This window comes from Hemitrygon akajei, chromosome 20, assembly GCF_048418815.1.
Source record: "Hemitrygon akajei chromosome 20, sHemAka1.3, whole genome shotgun sequence".
NCBI classification, from domain to species: Eukaryota; Metazoa; Chordata; class Chondrichthyes; order Myliobatiformes; family Dasyatidae; genus Hemitrygon; species Hemitrygon akajei.
In genome coordinates, this window is record NC_133143.1 from 40512967 (window position 1) to 40540332 (window position 27366).

At 39.0% G+C, this 27366-nt stretch overlaps 1 protein-coding gene across 1 annotated transcript in view; it reads right to left on the reverse strand.

The window, feature by feature from the left end:
- Positions 1-27366, reverse strand: part of gmds (GDP-mannose 4,6-dehydratase) — a 635450-nt gene that overhangs the window by 506956 nt on the left and 101128 nt on the right. Inside the window, exons 3-4 of the mRNA XM_073024208.1 lie at positions 14529-14616; positions 13327-13436 (exon numbers count right to left, since the gene is read on the reverse strand). Coding sequence (XP_072880309.1) covers positions 13327-13436; positions 14529-14616 — 198 coding nt within the window. The remainder of the gene's footprint in view (positions 1-13326; positions 13437-14528; positions 14617-27366) is intronic.

A 27366-nucleotide genomic window follows, 5' to 3' on the forward strand; every position in this document is an offset into this window, starting at 1 on the left:
TTAACGTTCGTAAATATGTCAAACATTCAAACCTGTCTTCATAGTTTAGTTTTGTTTAGATCACATTATAAACACTGTCATATTTATTAAGAATCTGCAGGAGGAAAAGTTTTGGCTAGGTTCATTTAATTGTAAGGCTCTCTCTGTTGAAGGTTTAGAATAGGGTTTTGTTAATACCGGGCACTGTACTGAAATATAAACGAATTTACAAAGAAATATTATATTTTTTAAATAGAGGCTTCATATAATGAGTCTGTGAGTCTGTACATTCGTTTAAGACAATTAAGTTGCAAATCAAAGGTATCAAAAAGAATGAAGGTTTTGTAAACCCTTTTTTTAAAAAGTAGGTTGAATCTCAGCTTTTGAAACTCAACAACATTAAATTTAACTGAACTATAAAATGAACCGTCAAACAAAATTTGATATTAAATATTATTTTGTAAAATTAATCAGAAACTGAATGTTTTGTTTTAATTTGATAAAAATAAAATTATTTAGGAAAAAAATACATATTACCCTATAGAATGCATATCTGAAGGACAAGACAAAGGAACAAAAATCCAAAGATTTTGTATCCACCTACTGTTCACAATAAAGCTATTTTATATATTTACTGCTATTAATGTTCTGACTGAACCAAATACCTTTTGCCAGGCTTAACTGAAAACAACGTGAAACCAAAATTTTTCAAAATATAATAGGCTCTTTTCCAAGAGACATGCAAAAGAGTATATTAAGCCTTCATAAAATGTATATTATCTTTGTGTATTGAAATCATCTATTTTATTTGTCAAAAAGGTCACAGAATTTACACCGCGAAAAGAAAAATTTTCACTGTCCTAAAAGTTTCTAAATTATAACTGGTGCACTGGAGGTAACTTAATTCCAAAACAGAAATGTACATTATGCACAATGAATGTCGATCACATTTGCTGGAACTTAATTTCCCCCAAAATGGGCATAATATTTTTATAACATTACACATTTCTAGTTAATAATTTTAACACCTGTGGTACAGGTTTGAAAGATATGAATAAAGCCAATACCTTTTCCTAAATGTTAATTTATTTCATTGATCTGTATTTTTGATCTAACCCTTCCAAATTATGCATTGCATATTCACTTCTATATTCAAAATCTCCAAAAACATCTTTTATTTTCAAAAAATGAAATCACATTTTATTTCTGAATTCAAAATATGTTTTAATTCCACAAGCACATCACTATCCACCACTGGTTAAAAATATTGTTGCTATTACCTTTTGGTTAACTATTGTTACCCAAACATAATCGAAATTGTCCTGACTGAAGGCATCATTATTTTTAACAGTGTGGACAATCTATCAAATACTTATCTTGTCCGAAAAATCACGAACTATTTACCAGGTAGAAACCATGACCCCACACAGAGCTTTTTGATAGTTAAAACCATCAGAAATGTAACTCTATGCAGTTAAAACCCTGCACAAGGAAACAAGAAAAATGTTCTCAGGTCTATGCATGGAAAAGGCCACTAAAACCACTTGTTGGAAACCATGGTTACAGTTTTAATTCTACACATGCTCATATATATATAAAACCATAACATATAACTACTATATCATCAATCTGTGCTGAGCGCTCTTACTCTTAACAAGATAATTAGATTCCTTAGGAATTGCAGGACAGAAAGAACTAAAATAGTTTCTGTTCATTTTTATCATCACAACACAAAGGGCAGCAGTGCAGGCTTTCTGAAATGTTGGCAAAGGTTTGCAAGAGACAAATGAACATTCCCAAGACATGCCTGTCTGATTCATGGACTGACATTTCCTTTTTAAACTTGTTTGACTGAAAGCTATGCACACTGGCCAAACCATACCGTAACCTGAGGCAGCGTTATGTTTTCAGTAACAGAACGTTCCACAACTAGTTTCTATAAACATTTTATCTTGCCAATTCAACCAATATAAACCAACACATTTTTTCTAGTTAATTTTAATTTTAAACTTGCATCTGTACTTCACCCTGGGATGCAGAGAGTTGAGTGAAAGGAAAATCACAACTCTGCCACAGAAGCCCATCTGCATTCTTTAGTCCACTTCATTTTCGGTGCTAATTATCAATCCAGCTGAATAGTATAATAGAATGCATTCTATTCCTGAATCTAGAGTACAATTGAAAATAAACTTATGGTGCCTGTGATGTTTCTGCAAAACAAGAACACACATAACAGCCAACTTCTGAACAATGCACAGTAGTCTGCTGCCATCTGTCTATGAAAAGAGTGAGTAACTGCAGCCAGTATTTATATTTTCACAGAAATATACTTTGTTGTAAAAACAGAAATATTTCTTTCAAAATAAAAAGGTTAATTTACACAACATTCCAAACAAGTTTATGTGAACCAATAACATCTGGCTCCTGTGAAATTACTAACATATCCCCGAATTTTAATTTCCTAACGTGCAGAGAGGCTTGGTTGGTGGTTGGACTGTGGGATGAAGTGGATTGGATTGGAGTCTAACGGCAAGTGTGAAATATGGAAATTAGTGTAGTACATATGGCATGGCATTTAACAGTCACTACACTCTAATTTCCAATTTTACTAAACAGTCAGCTTGAGCTGTCATGAAAACAACTGTAAAGAGTAACTTGAACTCCTACATTGCATGCTAAACATTCCGTTTTATTGGCTTCGAAATTGGGAGAACTGTGAAAGGGTAGAAGGAACTAAAACAAGCAAATACCTTCCTCACTTAGCAACACCTTTTCTAGATGTGATACTGAGGTCTGTGGGAGCCCACAGTAAATATTTTACCCCTCTAACAGGAGAAAGAAAACTGCCAATGAAACTAATATGGAGGTTGCCAATGAAAGCAAAAATCACATATTTCAATGGAGAAGAGAGTTGAATGACTAAATGGGCAAGACTGAGAAGTACAGTGGCACATTGGGCCACAGTTTGACGTCATTCAAACATCCTTACCCAATGCCCTCTTGGACTTATTTCAGCTCATGACTCCTCGCACCAACTTACTTTGCAAGTAAACTTGTCTCTCAATATAAAATATTGAGGGCACAATATAAAATATAATCTATTAAAAGCAGGGGTTACCTAATTGGCCCCTTGAGCCTATTCTTCCATTCTGTAAGGTCATGGCTGATTCAATCCTGGCTGTAACACCACTTTCTTGCTCTCACCACATATCCCTTGACTCTCTTATATTTTAAATGCTTGCACATTTCTGCTTTGAATATAATCACCCACCTCCACAGATCAAAGTTTATACCCTCTGAGATGGAGGAAATTCCTCATTACTCTTTAAATGGATAAATCATTATTTCAGATCAAGGGTCTGAATCAAAAATGTCAAATGCCAATTTCCCTCCACAGATGCGGCCTGACTCACCCAGTTCCTATGGCACCTCATGTTTTGCTCCAGGTTCCAGTATCTGCACTCTCTAGTATCTCTATGAAGACTCTATTCTCTCCCCATCTTCACTACTAGTTACAGATACACAAGAAATGCTGGAGGAACTCTGCAAGCCAAGCAGCATCTATGGAGCTGAATAAACAATTGATGTTTCAGACCAAGACACTTCACCAGATCTGAAATATCAACAGTTTTTTCTCTCCCCATTCATTATAGACACACTAAGTAATGCTGGAGGAACTCAACAAGACAGGAGGTGAATAAACAGTCAAATTTTTGGGCCGAGACCATTCATTTGGGCCTTTGCTTCCTACCTCCAGTACTTTTTAATGTGTTGCTCAAGATTTCCAGCATCTGCAGAATCTCTTGTTCACTAGTTACAGATAACCAAGCGGGGAAACATGTTATTTCTTTTAGAATAGTTTTCCAATGGAATCATAGCTTATACTTCTGAACTCTAATGAGTATAAAGCCAACCTGATCAACCCATCTTCAACGGCCCTTTCATCCCATACTCAAATGAATATGCACAAAAAAAGATTAGAACTTCTGGCTACACCCACATGGAGTGTGCCCACATCATTTTACACTGACCATACCTCACAAGAAATTAATTATTACTAAGACTTTCTGCACACTGTTCTCTTTGTAACTCTTCAAAGGGGTACATTAAGTTAAGGAATTCTGGTGCAAGAATATAAATAGGCACAATCTGAAAGTTTTTCAGTTCATTAATTCAGCAGAAAACTAACTACATAAATAAAAGCAATACATTGCTCTGGATGATTATCAAATTATTTTGAATTGATTGTGAGTTATGCACAAGTGGCAGATTAGCTACTTAGTAATTTTTTGTGTGGAAATCATTTTTAAATCTATCAGTCAACATATACTAGGTTGCCATCCTTAAATATATCAAGGAATAGTTTGTGATGCATGGAATAAGTAAATAATTGCATTCTAAAGTACTTCCTGGAAGAATTTGTTGGTGATGAATAGACAGGTCCAAGTGCAAATTTGAACCATAATTTCACACTGTGAAATTATGTAATTTCCTGTAATTTTGAGCACTATTTGCATCCGAACTTCCAATTTCACTGGAGAATCTCTATGCTTTTTTAATGATATCATTATGCCTTAATATTTCTTTTAGTAACTCAATAAAGATTAAAAGATAGTTTTATAAGTGCATTTCAGTCAAGCATTGACAAGCAGCTTATAAAGTTCTCAATTACGATCACTATCAATACAAATTAATCTTTCTACACAATGTTCAAATATTTACCAAACATAGCCCTAAACTAAAATGTGTATAAAACCCATTACAAGTGGAATTAATTCACTTTTCTGTGAATAAAGGATGAATATGTGCAGCTGGAAATCACCAACTCCAATAGTAATTGGTTTTTGTCACATCAAATGTTTGATGTCATGAATAACAGCAGTGGAAATTCCTCCACCCCAGAATTCCAAACTCTAAACCTTGGTGGGCATGCATATATAGTATATTACTGTAAAAGGGTATTTAACCAGTATTACCTCTGCTGACATTGCAATGCTGTACACTTTTTCTCATTCCAAGTTCATGCTCTTTTCTCATTTTATATTCCCTCATGCAAATTTTATTTTAAATGATGGTTTATGCCCCATTCTGCTCTACATTCCAAGGAAAATCAATGTTAATATTCTTTCAAACTCCCTGTTTATATATTTTGAAATAATCCTTAGACTAATTGATGGTCTTTTCAAAAATGTTGATAAGGGTTAGGGTCCATATCACCCAGCCCTACCCTCAAACCTAATCCAAAGGTCCAAGGGGGCACACACCCCCACTAACCCATGGCGCACCCCAATTATCCCTGGCCACACCCCCACAAACCCAATGACTTGTGTAAGGAGGAGTAAATTCCAATAAAGGCAAGTGTTGGACCTGGTTAATGAAGGCGTGCGCCAGATCAAAGTGGCAAGGTTGCATGACACTGAATCTTGAGTGACGAGATCAAGTAGTACAAGAGGGCTGATTCTCCCACTGCCTGAATACTCTACTTCAGGATAGCTTGCTCCAGGCAGATTTACAGTTGTGCCATATTCTTTCTGTTTCTTGATGACTGACTTAACTGTGTTCAGAGGGATATTCAGTGACTTGGAAATTTTCTTGCATCTATCTCCTGACTTGCTTTTCAATAACCTTTTTGGAGAGTCTTTTGTCTTCATGGTGTAGTTTTTGCCAGGTACTGACTCACTATTAGTGGACCCTCCACATGCAGGGGTATTTTTACTACAATCAATTGAAACACCTTGACTGCACACAGGTCTCCAAAAACAGATTTCCAGTTAACTAATTATATGACTCTAAAACCAATTAGCCGCACCAGTGTTGATTTGGTGCGTTATATTAAGGTGGGGGGGGGGGTGTATACTTCTGCCATCAATTATTTTGTGTTTTATATTTGTAATTAATTTTGTAGAGATCTGATTTCACTTTGACACAAAAGTCTTTTTCTGTGATTCAAAGTTGTAAACCAATAAAGCATGAAAACTTCCAAGGGGAGTGAATACTTGTTATAGGCAGTGTATTTTCAAGTATTTTACAATTTTAAATTAAACACTTCTTCAAGAAATACATTAATGAATAGATCTTTTATTCCCAAAGGACAGACATGTGCAAAGGGACAGGAGAAGAGGAAAAAGACTCAGCATGGAAGCAACATTTGCTTTCTCAAAGTACTGATGAAGTAATCTGTGACTGCAATCAAGAGGAAAATGGGAAGTACAAAAGACACCATAAATAAATATAATGCATCAGACAGATACAGAGAGGTTAAATTCAAAACACTGAAACAAAAAGTCTGATTTACACTCAAACCAAAAGCCTTTGCCAAAGAACTTAATTTAAATATAATATTATACAAGTGACTGCTGTGTAAGCTTCCTCCCTAAACTAACTAACTTTCTAGGCAGCCAAACCATCTGTTTCAGAGAGATTAAATGGATTACAACACATCAAGGGAAGTATTAAAACACCCTTCCCTTATTTGAAATAATAAACTTAAAGATGAAGCACATAGAAACCTGACCAAGAACATGAAAAGACCACTTCAAACAACTAAATCAAACGGCCTTAATTGCTGGCCAATGACATACAGCAACTTTGAAATTTGTAAGACTGTCGCTTTGTCACAAGTTGAATCTCCAGCCAATAATCCATCAAATATTGCAAAACATACAGGAAGTTTCTATTCCATAAAAAATCCAAACAATGAACGTATTGCAAATATTTCAGATGTTTTATAGTTGAAATATCCAAATTAATAGAAATATATGGAGAGATAAAATCATATAACATAAGAGCAGAATTAGGCCTACAATTCGGTGACCCACATGTGACTTCCATTAGAGTTTTTTTCACTTGCAGTTTCTTAACTCTTCCCATAAGAACTCTGTATCTTCTGATCCTACGTCACTTCTTTCTAAGGATACAATTTTTTTAAACCAACAGAGCCAATCAATTCCCTCTGCCTACCAGTCTGCCTTTTCGATCAGATGTGTGTTCTTGGATTTCTAGCTCCAGGCTGTGATCTTTCAACCACAACTTTGTGACGCCCACATCATCAGAATCAGGTTTATTATCACCGGCATGTGACATGAAATTTGGTAACTTAGCAGCAACAGTTCAATGAAATACATAATCTAGCAGAGAGAGAAAAAAATAAATAAAATAAAACATAATAATAATAAATAAATCAATTATGTATATTGAATAGATTTTTAAAAACGTGCAAAAACAGAAATATTGTATATTTTAAAAAATGTGAGGTAGTGTCTAAAGCTTCAATGTCCATTTAGGAATTCGATGGCAGAGGGGGAAAAAAGTGTTCCTGAATCACTGAGTGTGTGCCTTCAGGCTAATGTACCTCCTACCTGACAGTAACAGTGAGAAAAAGGCCTGGGTGCTGGAGGCCCTTAATAATTGATGTGCCTTTCTGAGACACCGCTCCCTAAAGATGTCCTGGGTATTTTGTAGGCTAGTGCTCAGGATGGAGCTGACTAGATTTACAAACATCTGCAGCTTTTTTCAGTCCTGTGCAGCAGTCCCACCATACCAGACAGTGACGCAGCCTGTCAGAATGCACTTCATGGTACAACTATAGAAGTGTTTGAGTGTATTTGTTGACATGCCAAATCTCTTCAAACTCCTAAAAAAGTATAGCTGTTGTCTTGCCTTCTTTATAACTACATCAACATGTTATACCTGCCAATATCTACTTGTGTTATAAGCTTATCCACCTTATTTTGTACATTGTGTGCATTCACATATAACACCTTCAGTCCTGCAGTCACCGATCTTTTTCTCTATGTTTTCTCTATTTACATACATATACCTTTCTAAACTTTCTATCTTACTGAAATTGTGTGTATAACGCTTCGGTTTGTAACGGCCCACTGCTCACTACAGATAGACTTTTTAAACGGTAAAAATGCACGCTCCTCTACTTACCAAGGGATTCCACTACCATTGTGATTGTTGCGGTTTATACACTCTTCCCCCCCCCACCCCCCACTCCCTGTACCAATGCTGGGGAAACACTGCCGGAACTGTACGCTGCCATCTGCAACATTCAAGCAACTCACCCGGATGATTTCTTTATTGTCGCTGGTGACTTCAATCATGCCAACTTTAAAACAGTTCTACCAAATTTCTACTAGTATGTCAATGTCACAACCAGAGAAGAGAATATATCATACCTGGTCTATACAATTGCTTGCAGAGACTACAAGGCTGCCCACCACCCACACTTCGGATACTCAGACCACATCCATTTTGCTAGTCCTTCCATACCAACCACTGGTTAATCATGTCAAATTAGTTTACAGGGAGAGATCAGGACCTTGCCAGAAGGTTTCAAAACCACAGACTGGAGAATGCTCAGGGAAGCAGTTACCAATGATCATCACGTCAACATCGATAAATATGCAGGATTAGTGACTGGCTACATAGGAAAATGCACTGAGCATGTTATGATGATTAAACAGCACACTGCCAAGGCAAATCAGAAGCCATGGATGACTGTTTAGAGTTTGAGATGGTGCCTTCAGATTGGGGGATAAGACGACTCCACGTTCAGCAAGAACCATGCTCTCCTGTGCCATCAGGAAGGTAAAGCGACAGTGCTCACAGAAGATTCACAAATGCCTTTGTAACACCTGGGAGATGTGGTGGCAAGACATATAAACCGTAACAGATTGCACACCCTTCACGTCAATGACTGTGACATCTCCCTTCCTTAGGCTGAATACCTCCTCTGCACAATTTGATGCAATGAATGATGTGACATTGAGGAAAGTCCCCTCTCACCCTAAGGAACAGCATGCTGTCTGGTCACAGCTGAGGTGAGAAGGACTTAGCCAGGGTAAACCCATAGAAAGCTAAGGGGTTGGACAATATATGTAGTCAGGTGCTGAGGGATTGTGTGGCCAACTAACGGAGTCCTAATGGGCGTTTTTACATCTCTTTGCAATAGTCCACTGTTCCTGCAGGCTTCAAGGGGGCCACCACCACTCCAATATCCAAGTGAGCTAAGTTAACTGTCCTAAATGATTACAGGCCATTGGCAGCGATCTCAATAATCATGAAGAGCTTTGAACAGCTGGTAATGGGTTGTATAATTTCCCATCTTTCACCATCTTCCAACTACATTGGATCCTTTCCTGTTTGCCTCTTGCTCAAATCAGTCAAACTGATGATGCCATAGCCTTGGCCCTCCACTCTGTCCTATCCCATCTAGAAAATGATGTCTCATACGCCAGGATGTTGTTCATCAACCTGAGCTCGGCATTTAACATGATCACCCCTCAGAGGCTGTGGGTAAACTATCCTCTTTGAGAACCAATATTCCTCTCCGGAACCAGATCTCATGCTTCTTGACAAGAAGACCCCAGACAGTGCAAGTTGGCAGCGATATCTCATGCTCCATCACGCTGAGTACTGGTTCCTCCCAGGCCAAGGTGATCAGCCAGCTGCTGTTCATATTGCTGACTCACCACTGTACTGCCAGATCCAGTTCAAAATGCAACAGGTTCACTGCTGATACAACAGTGGTTGACCTGATTCGCAACAATGAGTTGGCACACAGAGAAGTTTGTCAAATGACATGGGAACAACAACCTGCACCTCAATATGGACAAAACAAAAAGAGATGATTATGGACTTCAGGAAATCAGAGGTTGACCACTCTCCATTGTACTTTGCCTTGGAGGGAGTGAAGAACAAAAAGTTCCTTGGAGTGCACATAATGGATTCTCTAACCCGGACCTACAAGCCCTCCAAGTCAAGAAAGTTAACCAGTGACTATAATTACTGAGGAGACTGAGGTACCCAAGACTCCACAGCCCCATTCCAACAACTTACTACAGCTGCACCATCTAGAGTGTCCTGTCTGGCTGCATCATTGTGTGGTATGGAAGCTGCAAGACATCAGATTGCGAGACCCTACAGAAGATAGAAAAAACTGCCAAGATGTTCATCAGTGTCTCCCTGCCCCCATTTATGACATTTATCGAGGGCATTGTATACAAAGGGCCCAAAGCATTCCTGAGGATCCCTACCACCCTTTACCCACTACCATCAGGAAGGAGGTACCAGAGCATCAGGACTGCAACTGCTAGACAGGGTAACAGCTTCTTCCCACAGGCTGTGAGATTAATAGATACCCTGCCATCACCAAGGTTTTGTCATTAGGACAGCAAGCTGTTTACTGTACTGTTTACTTGTAATCCACTTAATATCACTTGAAATATATGTTAATAACAGATTTGTGGCAATATTTTGCTTTAAGTGCTGTGTGATAAATGTATTATGGGTGCACTGTGATTCAGAGAATATTTCAACTGGTTGTATAGATGTACAGTTAGATGATGATAAACTTGAACTTATTTATTCTGTAACCTTTTCAGTAACCTCTGCTTGCTCTCTCCTTCCCTTTTACTTTATTCATACTTTTCCAGGCTGTTGAACAGACACTCTACATAAATGTACTTTTGTCTTTTCCATGCATTTTACTCTGATAGTCTTCCTGCTTTATGTCTGGATCAAACCTATCTTTTTTTTATTTTCACATCCTTTCAGTTGAACTGATACTCCACTACTCTCTTTCTCTTAAGAATCACATTTGCTAGATTTACTCTTTCTAATAGTGCATTTCAGCACTTTTCCCCCCACAGTTTTCCTCCTTGCTACTTCCTTGTTGAGTTTACTAATACACCTTTATTATCATCTTCTCTAATGCTTCTCATGTCAAAGCAATTAATGGAGATTTGGGGTTTGTAATTACTTTTGTCCCCAAATATGTATAGCAAGGTCTGAAATTCTGCCTGCATAAATATTGTATGCAAATATAAATTTGATAGTGAGTCACAGAAATGTCTGCTGGGGAGGGGAAAACCAGTAGGGAATCCCAATTCTTCCAAATAATATCAATAAAGACATACGATGTGCATGTACAAATGTGTACATTTATTATGGATCCCCAAAAACAATTTAATTTGAATTACTGCACATAGTTTTCTAGTGCTTGATGCCCTGCATTACAACAGACAAAATTAGCACTCTTAATATATTTTTCCCCCATTTTTAAGAATCTGCATCTTTTCTGAAGACTTGCCATTGCCATTAGATCTCTTGCAAGATTACCAATAGTCATTCCTCAATGATCAGCCAGCATTAAGTTCCTTATGTCATTATTATTTGGGCCATACCCAGTCCCTGTCCACTCTAGCACAAGGGCCTTTGTGAAGTTTCCTCTATAAATAATCATTTCAAAACATCACCGGTCATTCCATTTTCCAAGAACATGACACTAAAAGGTTAACTCTATAATTTTGCAAATGAGACAACATAAATTAAATCTTAGCAAATTAATTTAATATGATAAATAGTAAACATACTAAAATGGATCTCTTATTATGAGTTAAAGTATTCTTCTCAAAAAAGCTTTAGTAAAAAGTAACTTATGAGACAATATTAACACTTCAAAATGACAAATGCTTATAGTTCTGTGAAAGTTTGACTGTTGTAATCATCTCCTAACATATAATAAAATTAACTTCTATCTTTTTATGCTTCCTATGGGAAACTAGGCTAATTTCCTATTATTTTTCTTTCTTACTTTCTAATTTAATTAACTGGAAATGAGACATTCATAGAGGACTGTAGATTCTGGAGACACAGCCAACACAAATATATACACATGTAAAAATATTGCAGACAAATGTTCATTTTTTTGAAACAGGAGACTCATCAGAAGTCAAATATCACTTAATAAACAAACATTAATGGGAAAAGAAAGCACAACACTAAAGGATAGGCAGTCACTTTGCTTCAGGTTTCCATTACAAATGATTTGATTATAACAACAAGAATAGGTAAGATGCTAAAAGTATTCCAAGCGCATTCCTCACAAAGGCTCTAATTGTTGCCTCAGCCTTTTGTCGCCTTAATTATTGTTTATTATCCTTGAGAGTCCCATTACATATGTACTTCAACATCTAAATACACTTCTTTTTCAAAATACACACAGGCACTGCAATTGCTCTGTTACAAAAGCACAGTAGTGTAGTGTTTAGCACAATGCTTTACAGTACAAGTGGCATGGGTTCATTTCCCACTGCTGCCTGTAAGGACTGTGTACCCTCTCCCCATCACTGCGTGGGGTTTCCTCCAATAGTCCAAAGATGTACCAGTTGGTAGGTTAATCAGTCATTGTAAATTGTCCTGTGATTAGACTAAGATTAAGTCAGGAGATTGCAAAGCAATGTGGCTCGAAGGGCTGGAAAGGCCTATTCCAGGCTGTATCTCAATAAAATAAAAGATAAAACTAAAGTAGCATATGAATGAGTTGTAGCCAAAGTGAGTGGTTGAATTTATAAAAACTAATTTAATGCATTGCTATGGCATTGTGGTGCATCAGTGCTTCATGGTAAAACCAACAGAATTAAGGTAAGAACACGTCCATTTCATATTAACTGTTTCATGTAATGTTGTGTATCTTCCTTCTGCACTCAGAGAGGTATTCAAAAATGTACACAGATCTATCCTTGAGGGCTCAATATCACAGAGTTAAAAGAACATTCAAAGAGATGAAAAGTTATGCAGTAACATCACAAACATTTCACAGACAACAAATTCAGGCAGATTTATATGTATAGTAAATTATCCATGGTTTACATTATCAAATAATTTGGTCACCAAGTGTTGTGCTTTTTCAGCAGAATAAGAGAAGTTGAATGTTGAAGATGGGTAGTAAAAGATTTCCCAGTTACGATAAAGAAGAAGCTTCAAGGCTGATTTGTTTTACAGAGAATGTTGATCTTTGGAAATTCAACCAGGTAGCATCACAAATCATAGTTGTCTTGATGAGCTGTTTCCTGCTTCACACATTCATCCAGGACATTATTGCTAGTGCAAAGCTCATTTGAAATATTGCCAGAACCCACTAGGTCAAGCTGATCCACAACCCAATAAATTTTGCTTAGCTCTGCATTTTTCACATATTCCATCATTCCACGAGTCTGTTTGAGATTATCCCAGCCTAGGTCTGGGAATCTAAAGTGGGTAGGTTCCCTTTTATTTTCCAGCTTTCTTTTGGGCCCTCACAATACCACTCGACAATTCACCCATGTTTTCATACCTCAATAACCATCCTCCATTCACCTAAAAAAATGCTTACATTAAGAAATGTTCAACCAAATATAGCCCATACCACCATTCCCTTTCCTATGATCCACTGCATTTCCTGACCCACCATTACCACTCTTTCCCCCAAATCCCTCTCCTGAATGATAAATTATAGCCTAATTTTCCTAAAAAGCTCGGTATCACTTAGAATACAATATTCTGTTAAAAATTGTGTACCTTAACGTGACTCTGTGCGCCTAAGTTATAGATTTCACTGGGCTTCACTTCATTGATGATCTTTACAAGGCACGTACTGTCAGTGAGGTCCCCATAGTGCAGCATCATATCTGTCATCGAAAAGTCAAGTTAATACTTGCAGTGGGCTGTTTTTTTACCAAATCATTAATATCGACTTTGAAGTTAAACTTTAGTCAGTCTGACATGGGTTATTGATAAGTAATTTTGCAAATGCCTTCAAACAAAGAAATAATAATAATGGATGACAATGAACAGAACAATAGTAGTTTATTAATGAAAAGAGCTTAGAAAGAGCTAGTATACTAGTGCTGAAAACTAGCTGAATAACTAAAAGAAAATCTGAAAAAAATCTGTTATTGTAAAAATACTACATTTCAAAAGAATGAATGAAGGTTTTCAATGAAAAGATCACTGTTATACCACTCAAAACTGAGTCTTTGCACAAAGTGGAAATAGGATCAGCAAAACTAAGGTTTAATATATCTAACATCATATTAATATATGCTTATACTATCAAGAAAAAATAACTTAATTCCTCAGCAAACATCAGAAAGTATCAGCCTAGTAATCTATTATCATTATTGAGAACAGTCCAAAGAAAGGTGACTGGACTAAAGCCAGTTCATAACTTGGTTTGTTTCTACACTTCCCGTTTATAATTTACAACATTCTCTATTCCCATTGTTCCAAAGCTTAATATTTTCACTTTCTTACATGTAAGAATTCATGTCCTTGACCTGCTGTTCTCTTGGCCAAAGTTACACCATAACAAAATTCTTTCTCCATACTAGATATATCTGCAAAAATTCAATGGATTTTACTAACAGCATATTATAACTAGTACTGCCACAATTTCAAACTTCAAGTATTATGTCCATGTGGACTAATGCCAAAAATAAATCAGTTGTTTTTTTTCCAATTCTGTACCATCATAATTTAAATTTAAAAGTATATCCTTTATATGATTTTTTTTCAAATTAGAAAACCTAGATGAAGATGGCAGTTTCATCATTAAAACTTCAGTAAATCACAGATGCTGCATTTAATTATCAATTGACAAACAGGAATAACATGTAATAGTGAAGTTGTGCAAGAAACAGTACAAAATGAAGAGTTAATCCAGCAAAGGAATACTGTAACTTAATTTTAAAAGTGTCAATTATATCAAAATGCAAACTTACTCCCTTCTACATGTGTGTGAGGATTCTTGTACAAATGCTCAATACGGCCAGTGTTAAAAGAACTAGATCGACGTACAATACCATGCACCTAAAAATAAACATAAGCAACAAAAAATTAGATGTTGAAGCTTCTCAATGTTCACCATCTCATTCACAGTCCGCTGATGGGAGGCAAAGCTTCATCTTCTGTCATAGCTAGAGCAGCAAGTTTAAAGATCTTATGATATTCAGAGAAATTTAAAAACAATGGTTGTAAATTATTAGAAATTATAAAACAATTATTTAAATCACATTAAAACACCAAGAAAATTAAAATAACCACAATAAAAACCTCAGTGAACTTTTTATTTCTTGATCTCCAGGTTGGCAATCCCCATTCAAATAAAATGGGGACTCTTAACTTTAACCAGATCTGATCTACCTTAAGATTGGTACTTCTAATGCTTCTTTAGTATTTCCAACATAATACTAAGGAATCCCAGCATAATGAGACTCTGGTAATGGACTCTTAAATCCAGATTATGTCATTCAGTAAATAATGGAACTCAGTATTCAGCCACATCTGCACGGGACTCAGATATGCTGAGATGTAAATGGCTGAAAGGCAGACTTTCCTCTGAGTAAATGTTAGATGTATTTCTGAAGTTTAATCCGATAGAGATCTGTATCCCTTTTGCTTCCTTTTCTAAAGTGATTGATAACCAACAATCCTGACTGTTTTTGACTACCCCCCAAGATTCTGAAAGAGGTAGCAGAAGAGATTGTGGAAGTATTAGTAATTATCTTCCTAGAATCACCAGATTCTGTAATGGTTCCGGAGGAATTGAAAATTGCAAATGTCTCTCCACTCTTTAAGAAGGGAGAGAAGCAGAAGGAAGGAAATTATAGGCCAGTTAGCCTGACTTCAGTGGTTTGGAAGATGTTGGAGTCCTTATTAAGGATGAGGCTTGGAGGTGCATGATAAAATAGCCAAAGATAGTAAGGTTTCTCTGGCTTCTCTTTTCTTGGCAGCTGCAACAGGCAACTCTGAGGCATGAGGGCCTGATCCACACCGCAAACAAGGCCACACAACTCCTCTGCTGTCAGTCTCATCAATGAACCAGTGAATCAGATTCACAATATTCTACACTACCAGTGTCCAACAGGATCTTATGATTACGACAGGCATCCAAGGCAATCACCCACACCATCTGTTGGACTGCACACTGCCTCCACGCAGTGTTTCGGATGCCTTCTTCCTGGTGGCTGAATGCATCCAGTGCACTACCAATGAGCAACCTGCAGTACTTGATGTTCTTGATAACCAGCAGTGTTTTACCATCAGAAAAAGACATAAAGGACAACAATTACACCTTTGATTGCACCCAGAGACTGCTGCATCTGAGGCACTGCAATCTTACTGGACGTAAGTGGCTTACCACTATTCTGCCTGAAAAATCTGTTGGAATTCTTTCAGGAAATAACAGGCCAAGTAGACAAAGGAGAGTCAGTGGATGTTGTTTACTTGGATTTTCAGAAAGCTTTTGACAAGGTGCCACACACGAGGCTGCTTAATGAGGTATGAGCCATGGTATTATAGGAAAGATATTAGCATGTATAGAAGATTGACTGATTGGCAGGAAGCAAAGAGTCAGAATAAAGGGAGTCTATTCTGGTTGTCTGCCGGTGATGTGGTGTTTTTACATTATATGCCAACAATTTGGATGATGTAATTGATGGCTTTGTGGCCAAGTTTGTGGAGAGTACAAGGAGAAGTGAAGGGGCAGGTAGAAAAATCTGGGCAGATTGGGAAAATGGGCAAAGAAGTAGCATATGGAATATAGTGTAGGGACGTGTATGGTCACACACTTTGGTAGAAGGATGAAAGCAATAGACTATTTTCTAAATGACCAGAAAATTCAAAAATCAGAATTACAAAGGACCTTGGGAGTCCTTATGCAGTGTTCCCTAAAGGTTAATTTGCAGTGTCAAGGAGGGTAAATGCAATGTCAGCATTCACTTCCAGAGGACTAGACTATAAGAGCAATGACGTGATGCTGAGGCTTTATAAGGCATTGGTCAGGCAACACTTGGCGTATTGTTAGCAGTTTTGTACCTTTATCTCGGAAAAGATGTGCTGGCATTGGAGAGGATCCAAAGGAGATTCACGAGAATAATTTGGGGAAGGAAAGGGTTAAGGTATGAGGAGCACTTGATGGCCTGTACTTACTGGAGCTTAGAACAAAAAACTGGGATTTCATGGAATCCTATCAAATATTGAAAGGCTAAAAGTGGATGTGGAGAAGTTGTTTCTTATAGGTCTAGAAGGCACAGCCTCACAATAGAGAGATGTCCATTTAGAACAGAGGCGAGAAGGAATACCTTTAGCTGGAGGTGGTGAATCTGTGGAATTCATTGTCACGGATGGTTGTGAAGGCCAAGTCCTTGGGTATATTTAAAGCAAAAGCTGATAGGATCTTGATTAGTCTGGGCGTCAAAGGCTACGGGGAGCAGGCAGGAGAATGAGGTTGAGAGGAATAATAAATCAGGCATGATGGAATGGTGGAGCAAACGCAATGTGCTAAAAAGACAAATTCTGCTATGTCTTATAGTCTAAATTACACAAAGCTGCTGCAAAACAGCAAATTTCACATCATATTTAACCCCATTCCGATTCTGACAAGAAACTGTTTCTCCTCATGATTATCTGAAATATCTATCTTAACTCTAAACCTATTATCGCAATATCACTCTTGCAATCAGTGCCTTCAGATCAAAGATTATAACAGAAAGTTTGCCCAATTTTGAAAACAGCTGATGCCTATCAACAAAAAAAATCACTTGGGAAAAGAAATACATTTCTTTTATGTTTATAATTGGCATTTCCTGCCAATCTACCAGTCAACATGCCACTAGTAAAAGAACTGAACAGGGCAAATGTTAACGCACAACCATATTTTACTCTTTTAAGGAAGGGATTCACCTCAGATTTTTACCCATGTCATTTTAATGAATCACTACCATTGGTATCAGTTTGTGAAAATTAATGTAGGAATGGGATTTCTCTGTAAACTAGCATAAACTCGCTGGCATAGGATGACATAGTAATATAGTAGCTATCAAAATGCTTTACAGTCCCAGTGATCAGAAGATTGGAGTTCAATTCCCAACACTGTCTGCAAGGAGTTTGTATGTTGTCGCCATGACCGCGTGGGTTTCCTCCAGCTGCACCAGCTTCCTGCTATATTCCAAAAGATGTACAGGTTAGGGTGAGTATGTTGTGAGCGCAGAAAGCACAGTGACACTGGCAGGCTGCCCCCAGCACCTCCTCAGACTGTGTCAGTAATTGAAGTGAAAAATTTCACACTATGTTTCAATGTACATGTGAAAAATAAAGCTAATCTTAATTAAGCTTGATAGGTTGAAATGGGTTCTGTTGTATGGAGAAAGAAGGAGCTTCACTCCCAAAATGCCCAAAAGAAACTTTGAGAGCTGAAATTAATAATTAACAAATAAAATTAACTTAAACACATAAACCATCTAAAATGACTTAAAAATTGTAAAAGTAACTTCTCTTCTCCTTTGCCTCTGAAATTTTTGTCTAGTAATGTCCACTGAAAAATAATGGAGCCTCAGCTCTGGCACAGGGCAAACTGCAGTTTCCACATCTCAATGTGTTTCCATGAAGGTGAAAGACTTACTCAGCAACTTTCAGCAACAAGATTGTCAGCACTACCCAAGCCAATTTATTTGGTTTCATGGTAGCAGAATTGCATGATCGAGGAGAGACGCAAAATAAGTAGCAATGAACTTAATAGATTTAATATATATTAAAAATATGCAATGGAGAAAATACTGGGACTGATGGTAGACAAAAATCCAGGATTTCTTGATAATGAAATGAAATAAAATAAGCAAATTACAAGCAACACAAACAAAAAATTGGAGGAACTTAGCAGACCAGACAGCATCTATGTAAAAGAGTAAACACTTGACAGTTTGGGCCACAACCCTTCATGGATTTCCAGCATATGCAAATTTTCTTGTCTTTAAGCAAATAACAAAGTCATTACATTTTAAAGGTGTCCTTCTTTTTCAGGACACTTTTAGCCAAGAAAATAATTCCCCTTTTTCTAATCCATCAAGTTCCTTAAAAGTTTCATTTGAAACTTTTAATGAGATAACCCTATAATCTTCTCCATTCAAAGTAATTCAAGGCCGTTAACCTACTCCCCCCCCCCCCCCCACACACACCCCCCCCCCCATCCCTGCAACTACTGCTCCATTTCTCCAAGGTCAATAAACTGATACCTCACTTCTGTTCAGGGTGTATTCCCAGAAAAAGCAGCATAAGCAAAATCAGCCAAAGAAAGAGCATTGCCAGTGACAAAGGGAGAGGGGGTACCTAAGGGATATCAGGGACTGTTCTGTACTCTGCTTCACAGAGATAGGGTTCACACCCAGCACTCCAGGCAGAGCAGATCAGCCCATGGATTTCACCATCCACTGCATAGACCAGACTGTGGTATCAAATAAAGGCTGAGGCGACAGTATTTGTTTCTTGATTAACTTATCATGATGCCTAGTTATGCTGGCTCAGTCTCAATCCTGTTACCCCAACCTGGAACATCTGACAAACAAATGTCATCTGTTCTATCCACCAAAGGAGCTCTCCATTGTATTGTGTTAACAGTCTTCATTCCACCCCTGGTGGAGTTGAGCACTGCAGCTAACAGTATGGGATACCACACTCTGATGAACTCCCGATCACTGCGGAGGAGTTCACCCAGGCCAGCTTGAAGTCTCTGACAAATTACCACCAACATCACCTGCAGAACCAGAGGAGCCAATACATTTGATCACTGTTACACCATAGTTAAGAAAGTTTTCTGTGCCATCTGTACTTTACCTACATCTGTACTTTAGCAAGTTTAATCATCCATTTAGACAGTACTTCTCCTCCTAGCAGATAGGCAGAGACTAAGTACCGCAGTACCAGTGGTGAGGACAGTCGCAGTAGGCTGAGGGAGGTGGAGGAGTGTCTATTGTATGATTTGAATCAGTGGATTCAATGATATTCAGAGACTCATCCCGGATCTGAATGAATAGGCTACGGCTGTCATCGACTTCATCAAGACTCACGTGGATGAGAGTATGCCTTTGAGAACATACTGAGTCTTCCCAAAATGGAAGCTCTCAATGAATCAAGAGATTTGCCGTCTGCTGAGTCGGCAGCATACACGACTGGCAATCCAGAACCCTGTAAGAAATCCAGGGATGACCTACAGAAGGCCATTGTGAGAGTGAGAGGCAGTTCTATGTGAAATGGAAACAATCAGATACACAACAGTTGTGGCAGGGTTTACGTGCCATTACTTCCTATAAGGCAGAATCTAACAGTATAAATGACAGTGATGCTTTACTTCCTAATGAGCTCAATGTGTTTTATCCATGCTGTAAAAGAAGGATTAACACTACACCTGTGGGAATCTCCACAGCATCTAGCAACCCAGTGATTTGTGTTTTGGATGCTGAAGTCAGAATATCCAACCAGAGGACGAACCCTCACAAGGCATCAGTCCTTGATGGTGTATCTGGCAGGGTACTGAAAACTTCTGCCAACAAACTGACTGGAGAGTTGAATGATATCTTCAAATTCTCACTGCTGTGGTTTGAGGTTGATTCTGGCTAGAATTAGCTCCTGCCTCAGCAAGGACTTGGACCTGCTGCAATTTGTCTGCAACACGTCTGCAGCAGATGTATCTCCATGTTTCCCATGGTGGGGGAGTCTAGGACAAGAGGGTACAGCCACAGGATAGAGGGGCGTCCATTTAAAACAGATGTGAAGAAATTCCTTTAGCCAGAGTTTGGTGGTTTTTTTGGAATTTATTACCACATGCAGTGGTGGATTCCAGGTCATTGAGTGTATTTAAGGCAGAGATGAATAGGTTCATGATTGGACACAGCATCAAAGGTTATGGGGAGAAGGCTGGGGAATGGGCTTGAGAAGGGGGAAAAAGGATCAGCCATGATTGAATGGCAGAGCAGACTCGATGGATCAAATGGTCTAATTCTGTTCCTATGTCTTACGGTCTTATAAAGAGTCCTTAAAGTGAGATCATTGGTTGTGGAAACATCTCAATGGATGGACAAGTGGGTGTAATTATCCCTTATGTTCAAGAGCCTTATGGTTGAGGGGCAGTAACTATTCCTGAACCTGGTGGTGTGAGTCCTGAAGCTCTTGTACCTTCAGCCTGATGGCAGCAGTGAGATAAGTGCATGGCCTGGGTGGTATGGATCTCTGATGATGGACGCTGCTTTCCTACAACAGCATTCCATGTAGATGTGCTCAATGGTTGTAAGGGCTTTCCTTGTGATGTACTGGGATGAATCCACTTCCTCTTGAAGGATTTTCCATTCAAAGGCATTGATGTTTCTATACCAGGCCGTGATGCAGCTAGTGAATATACTCTCCACTACACACCTATAGAAGTTTGTCAAAGTTTTAGATGTCATGCTGAATCCCCTCAGATTCCTAAGGAAATAGAGGTGCTGGCTTGCTTTCTTCAAAATTGCGCTTATGTGCTAGATCCAGGACAGATCCTCTTCAGAGTAACACCCAGGAATTAAAGTTGCTCATACTCTCCACCTTGGATCCTCCAATGTGGACAGGCTCATAAACTTCTGGTTTCCCTCTCCTGAAGTCTATAATCAGCTCCTTGGTCTTGCTGACACTGAGTGAGAGGGCACTGTTATGACACCACTCAGCCAAATTTTCGGTTTCCTTCCTGTATTCAACACCACCCTTGATTCAGCCCACAACAGTAGAGTCATCAGCAAACTTGAATATGGTATTGGAGATGCGTTTGGCCGCACAGTCATAGGAGTAAAGCAAGTAGAGCAGGAGGCTAAGCACATAGCCCTGTGATGCAACTGTGCTGATGGAGATGGTGGAGAAGATGTTGTTACCAATCCAAACTGACTGGGGTCTACAAGTGACGAAATCCAGGATTCAATTACACAAGGTGGTATTGAGGCCAAGGTCTTGAAAGTTAAGAATTATTTTTGGGGGATGGTGCTATAACAAATGGTAAATGCTGAGCTGTAATCGATAAAGAGCATCCTGATGTTATGCATCTTTGCTGTCCAGATATTCAGGACTGAGTGATGAGCCAATGAGATGGCATCTGCTGTGGACCTATTGCTCTAGTCAGCAAATTGGAGAGATTCCCTGACAGGATCCAGGACAGATATGTTTCATTACCAGCCTCTCAAAACATTTCATCACTGCGGATGTAAGTACAACTGGACAATAGTCATTCAGGTAGGTCACCAATATAATTGATGCCTGTTTAAAGCAGGTGGGTACCACACACAGCCGAAGTGAAAGGTTAAAGATCTCAGAGAACACATCAGCCAGTTAGTCATCACAGGTCTTTAGTGTATGGCTAGGTACCCATTTGGATCAGATGCTTTTGTTGGATTCACCCTCCTGAAGGTAGCCCACATGTCAGCTTCAAATACTGAGAACAAAGGATCAAGGGGAGATCTGGAGTACACGATGGTTACTCCATGTTCTGATGGTCAAAGTAAGCATAGAGGCATTGACCTCATCTAAAAGTGAAGCCCTGCTGTCTCCCATGTTGCATGATATAACTCTGTAGGAAGTGATAGCATTCAAGCCCTCCCATAGCTGTCGAGCATTTTTCATTGAATCAAGTTTGGTTCAGAATCTTCACTTTGTCCATGTGATGGCTTTTCAGAGATAATACTGGCACCTCTTCTAGCTTCCTTGGTCTCCAGACTAGAATGCCTCTGATTTGGCCCTCAGCAAATTTCAGAACTCGTGGTTCATCCAGGGTCTCTGATTAGGAAAGACAGAGGGGACACACTCACCTACAGATGCTTTGATAAAGTCTGTTACAACCATGGTGTACTCACTTAGATCTCTAGATGAGTTCTTTAACACAGCCCAGTCCACTGACTCAGAGCAATCCTGAGGCAGTTCCTCTGCCTCCCGTGACCACACACTATTTGTCTTGATCTCTAGAGCCTTGCTTTTTAGGTTCTGCCTGTATGTAGGTAGGATCCAAAGAATTCTGAAGGGGAGAGTGAGCAGCTGGAAGTTGTGGTACATATTGGTATCAACAACATAGGTAGGAAAAGGAAGGAGGTTCTGAAAAGAGAATATATGGAGTTAGGTAGAAAGCTGAAACACAGGCCCTCAGGGTAGTAATCTCTGCAATACTGCCAGTATATGTGCCAGTGAGGGTAAGAATAGGATGATTTGGCAGTTAATCTGTGGCTGAAGAATTGGTATAGGGACAGGGTTTCAGATATCTGGATCAGTGTGATCTCTTCTAGGGAAGGTATGACCTGTACTTGTTGTAGAATACACCCTCTGATGCTACCTGGACACGTCTTCAGTGATGAACCCGGGGTTGTAGGACGTTTTGGGTCTTTAATCATCAGACACCCTTGCCTAGGCGACCCAGCAGAGGGTAAACAGCCCCCAACTTGTATCCAAGTGGTGCACTAATCCACAGATCCCTCCTCCAGATCCACAGCCAACGAGAGGCCTTTTCAGCAGCCTCCGGAATGTTCTTGGTGGCTTTTCTGCACTGCAGTCCTTTTACTCCAAGGAGTTTAAGAGTCCGCTGTAATGAATGGCCAGCAAAGCCCTGGCACCCAACTTCAACTGGCTCACAGTGAGCTCTCCAGCCATTGCACCCAATTTCAACTGGCTCACAGTGAGCTCTCCAGCCATTGCTCCAGCATTCTGCAACAAGATCTGTGTACTTAGCCCTCTTGAGCTCGTTGGCCTTTTCAATCCAGTCTTCCCAGAGGACAGTAAGTTCCAGCAGGACCACTTGCTGGAGTAAAGGTCGGGATCTACCTGAATTAGAGGGGCAATGAATATCTGTTTGGGCAGGTTTGCTAGAACTGTTGGGGAAGTTTCAAATTAATTTGATAGAGAGATGGGAACCGGAGTAAAGGGATTGAGGATCCCTTTACAAGTAGATATACAAGCAGATGCAATGTATAGTGGGTCAGTAACTTTAAATTCCTGAGTGTCACTATCTCAGAGGACCTGTCCTGGACCCATCATATAAATGTAGATGCAAAGAAAACACAACAGCCCCTCTACTTCCTCAGGAATCTGTGGTGATCTGACATGACATCATAAATGTTGGCATACTTCTATTGATGTGTAGTGAAAAGTGTATTGACTGGCTACATTATCACCTGGTATGGGAACACCAATGCCTTTGAGCAGAAAATCCTACAAAAGCTAATGGATTCAGCTCTGTCAATCACTGGTAAAGCCTTCTCAACCATTGAGCACATCTCCATGAAATGCAGTCGTAGGAAGGCAGCATCCATCATCAAAAATCCTCACCAGCCAGGCCATCCTCTTTTCTCACTGGTACCAACTCAATAGAGATATTCCCACAACCAATGATCACACTTTAAGGACTCTCTATCTTGTTATATCAAGTTCTCGTTATTTATTTATATTTGCATTGGCACAGTTGGTTGTATTCTATGCTGTAACTCTTTCATTGATTCTGCTTACAGTTACTATTCTATAGATTTACTGAGTATGCCCCCAGGAAAAAGAATCTCAGAGTTGAAAGTGGTAACATGTATGTACTTTGATAATGAATTTTACTTTGTACTTTGAGCTTTGACGGCGAGGAAGGACAGGCAGATGATAGGGCAAAATTGCAGTCAGTGCGATGAGTAGAAGTGTAACATGGGATCAAAATCAAAAAGGATAATGAATTCAGCACAAACAAGAGAAAATCAGATGCTGGAAACCATCATTCAGCACTGAAGGCATTATATTTGAATGCACATGGTATACTGATTAAAGTAGATGATCTTGAGGTGCAGGTATGACAATGCGAGCATCAGTGAGTCATGGTTGAAGAAGGGGAGTTTAACATCCAAGGTCACTCATTTTATTGAAAGGACATGCAAGTAGGCAGAGGAGTGGGGTAGCTCTTTTGATTAAAAATGAAATGAAATCTTTAGAAAGAGGTGACATAGAAAGATGTAGAATCCTTGCGGGTAGAGTTAAGAAATCGCAAAGGTAAAAAAAAAAACCCTGATGGGAATTTGGATAACAGGAGACAGAAAAGGCATATCAAAAGGGCAATGTTATGATAGTCATGGGGGATTTCAATAAGCAGGTAGATAGGGAAAATCAGGTTGATGCTGGATCTCAAGAGAGGGAATTTGTAGAATGCCTATGAGATATTTTTTTAGAGCAGCATGTGGTTGAACACACTAGGGAGAAGGCAATTCTGAATTGTGTTGTATAATGAACCAGATTTGATTAGGACAATTAAGATAAAGAAACACTTAGAAGGAGTGATACATCACAAAAATGAGGAAGTACTCTAAAAGGAGGAATACACAACCATGGCTGATGAGGGAAATTAAAGACAGCATAAAAGCAAAAGAGAAAGCACATAATATAGCAGAAAAAAGAGCAGCAAGTTAAAAGATTGTGAAACTTTTAAAAACCAACAGAAGGCAACTAAAAGCCATAAGGAGAAAACAGATGAAATATGAATGTGAACTAACCAATAATATAAAAGAGGATACAAAAAGTTTTTTTCAAATAAATAAAGAGTAAAAGAGAGCTGAGAGTCGATATCAGATTGCTGGAAAGTGACGCTGGAGAAGTAGCAAAAAGAAATGGTGGATGAATTTAATAAGTATTTTGCATCAGTCTTCACTGTGGAAGATTCTAGCAGTATGCCAGAAATTTGAGAGTGCCAAGGGCAGCAGTGAATGTAGCTGCTATTACTGAGAAGAGGGCACTTGGGATGCTGAATCGTCTTAAGGTAGATCAGTCATCTGGATCAGATGCACTATACCTCAGGGTTCTGAAAGAGGTAGTTGAAGAGATTGTAGAGGCATTAGTAATAATCTTTCAAGAATCACTAAATTCTGAAATGGTTCTGGAGGACTGCAAAACTACAAATGTCACTCCACTCTTTAAGGAAGGAAGGAACAATAAAAAAGGAAATGACAGGCCAGTTAGTCTGATTTCAGTGGGTGGGAAGATGTTGGAGTCCATTATTAAGGAAAGATGTTGGTAAGCCATTTACGTCCAGTAAGATTGCAGTGTGCTCAGATGCAGCGGTCTCTGGGTGCAATCAAAAGTGTAATTGTTGTCCTTTATGTCTTTTTCTGATGGTAAGACACTGCTGGTTATCAAGAACATCAAGTACTGCAGGTTGCTCATTGGTAGTGCACTGGATGCACTCAGCCACCAGGAAGAAGGCATCCGAAACACTGCGTGGAGGCAGTGTGCAGTCCAACAGACGGTGTGGGTGATTGTCTTGAATGTCTTTGTTGTAATCACAAGACCTTGTTGGACATTGGTAATGTAGAATATTGCGAGTCTGATTCAGTGGTTCATTGATGAGACTGGCGGCAGAGGTGTTGCGTGGCCTTGTTTGCAGTGTGAATCAGGCCCTTATGCCTCAGAGTTGCATGTTGCGGCTGCCAAGTAAAGAGAAGCCAGAGATGGCTATGTGCTACTGGATTCCATACTGGGTTTGGGGCTGGTCCCTCCTGTAGGTAATGTCCTCCAGTGTTCACTTGATGGAAGACAAGGAGGACTTTATTCACCTGCAGCTGCACTGCACGACACGAGGAACTGTTGCAGGCTTGTTTTACACATGCGTGGATCAAGGACAACATCTATTCACCATCAAACTTCAAGCCATGGCACTCAGGGACTTGGGCTATATTATTACATTTTTTAACTATGTTTTTCTGCAATTTTATGTGCCATATGTTCTGTGTGTTCTGTGTAAGTGTTCTGTGTTTAACACCTTGATCCCAGAGGGACGCTGCTTCATTTTGGCTATATTCATGAGTATGAGTGAATGACAATTACACTTGAACTTGATGGATGAGAATTCAGGGTACTTGGAGAAAAATGATAAAGCACGTGCATACAAAGTCAGCATGGTTTCATTAAGGGGAAATCTTGCCTGACAAAACTGTTAGAATTCTTTGGGGAAGTAACAAACAGGACAGACAAAGGAAAGTTCATGGATGTTGTTTACTTGGATTTTCAGGAGGCCTTTCACAAATGCCACACATGAGGCTGCTTAACAAAATAAAAGCCCATGGTATCACAGGGACGATACCCACATGGGTAGAAGATTGGCTAACTTGCAGGAGGCAAACAGCAGGAGTAAAGGTAGCTTTTTCTGGTTAGCTGTCAGTTACTAGTGATGTTCTGCAGGAGTCAATGTTGAGACTGCTTCTATTCATGTTAAATGCCAACGATTTGGATGACAACAGTTTGCGGACAATACGAAGATAAGTGGAGGGGCATAGATATTGCCCCTGTGAATACATATTGAGCAAGCAGGACATCTGCAGAGGACTCAGACAGATAAGGAAAATGAGCAAAGAAGTGGCAGATGGAATGTATCGTAAAACAGTGTACGGTCATACATTTTGTTAAAAGGAATAAAAACAAAGACAATTTGCTAAAATGGGGAGAAAATTCAAGTATCAGAGGTGCAAAGAGGGGCAAGCTGAGCCAGTGGTAAGGAAGGCAAATGCAATGTTAGCATTTGTTTCAAAAGGTCTAGAGTATAAAAGCAAGGATATAATGGTCAGAATGCACTTGGAGTATTGTGAGCAGTTTTGGGCCCTTGTCTAAAAAGAGATGTGCTGGTATTGGAGAGGGACCAGAAGAGGTTCATGAAAATGATTCCAAAAATTAAAGTATTAACATATGAGGACCATTTGATGGCTTTGGACCTGCACTCACTGGAGTTTAGATGAATGAAGGAGGATCTTATTGAAACCTATTGAACAT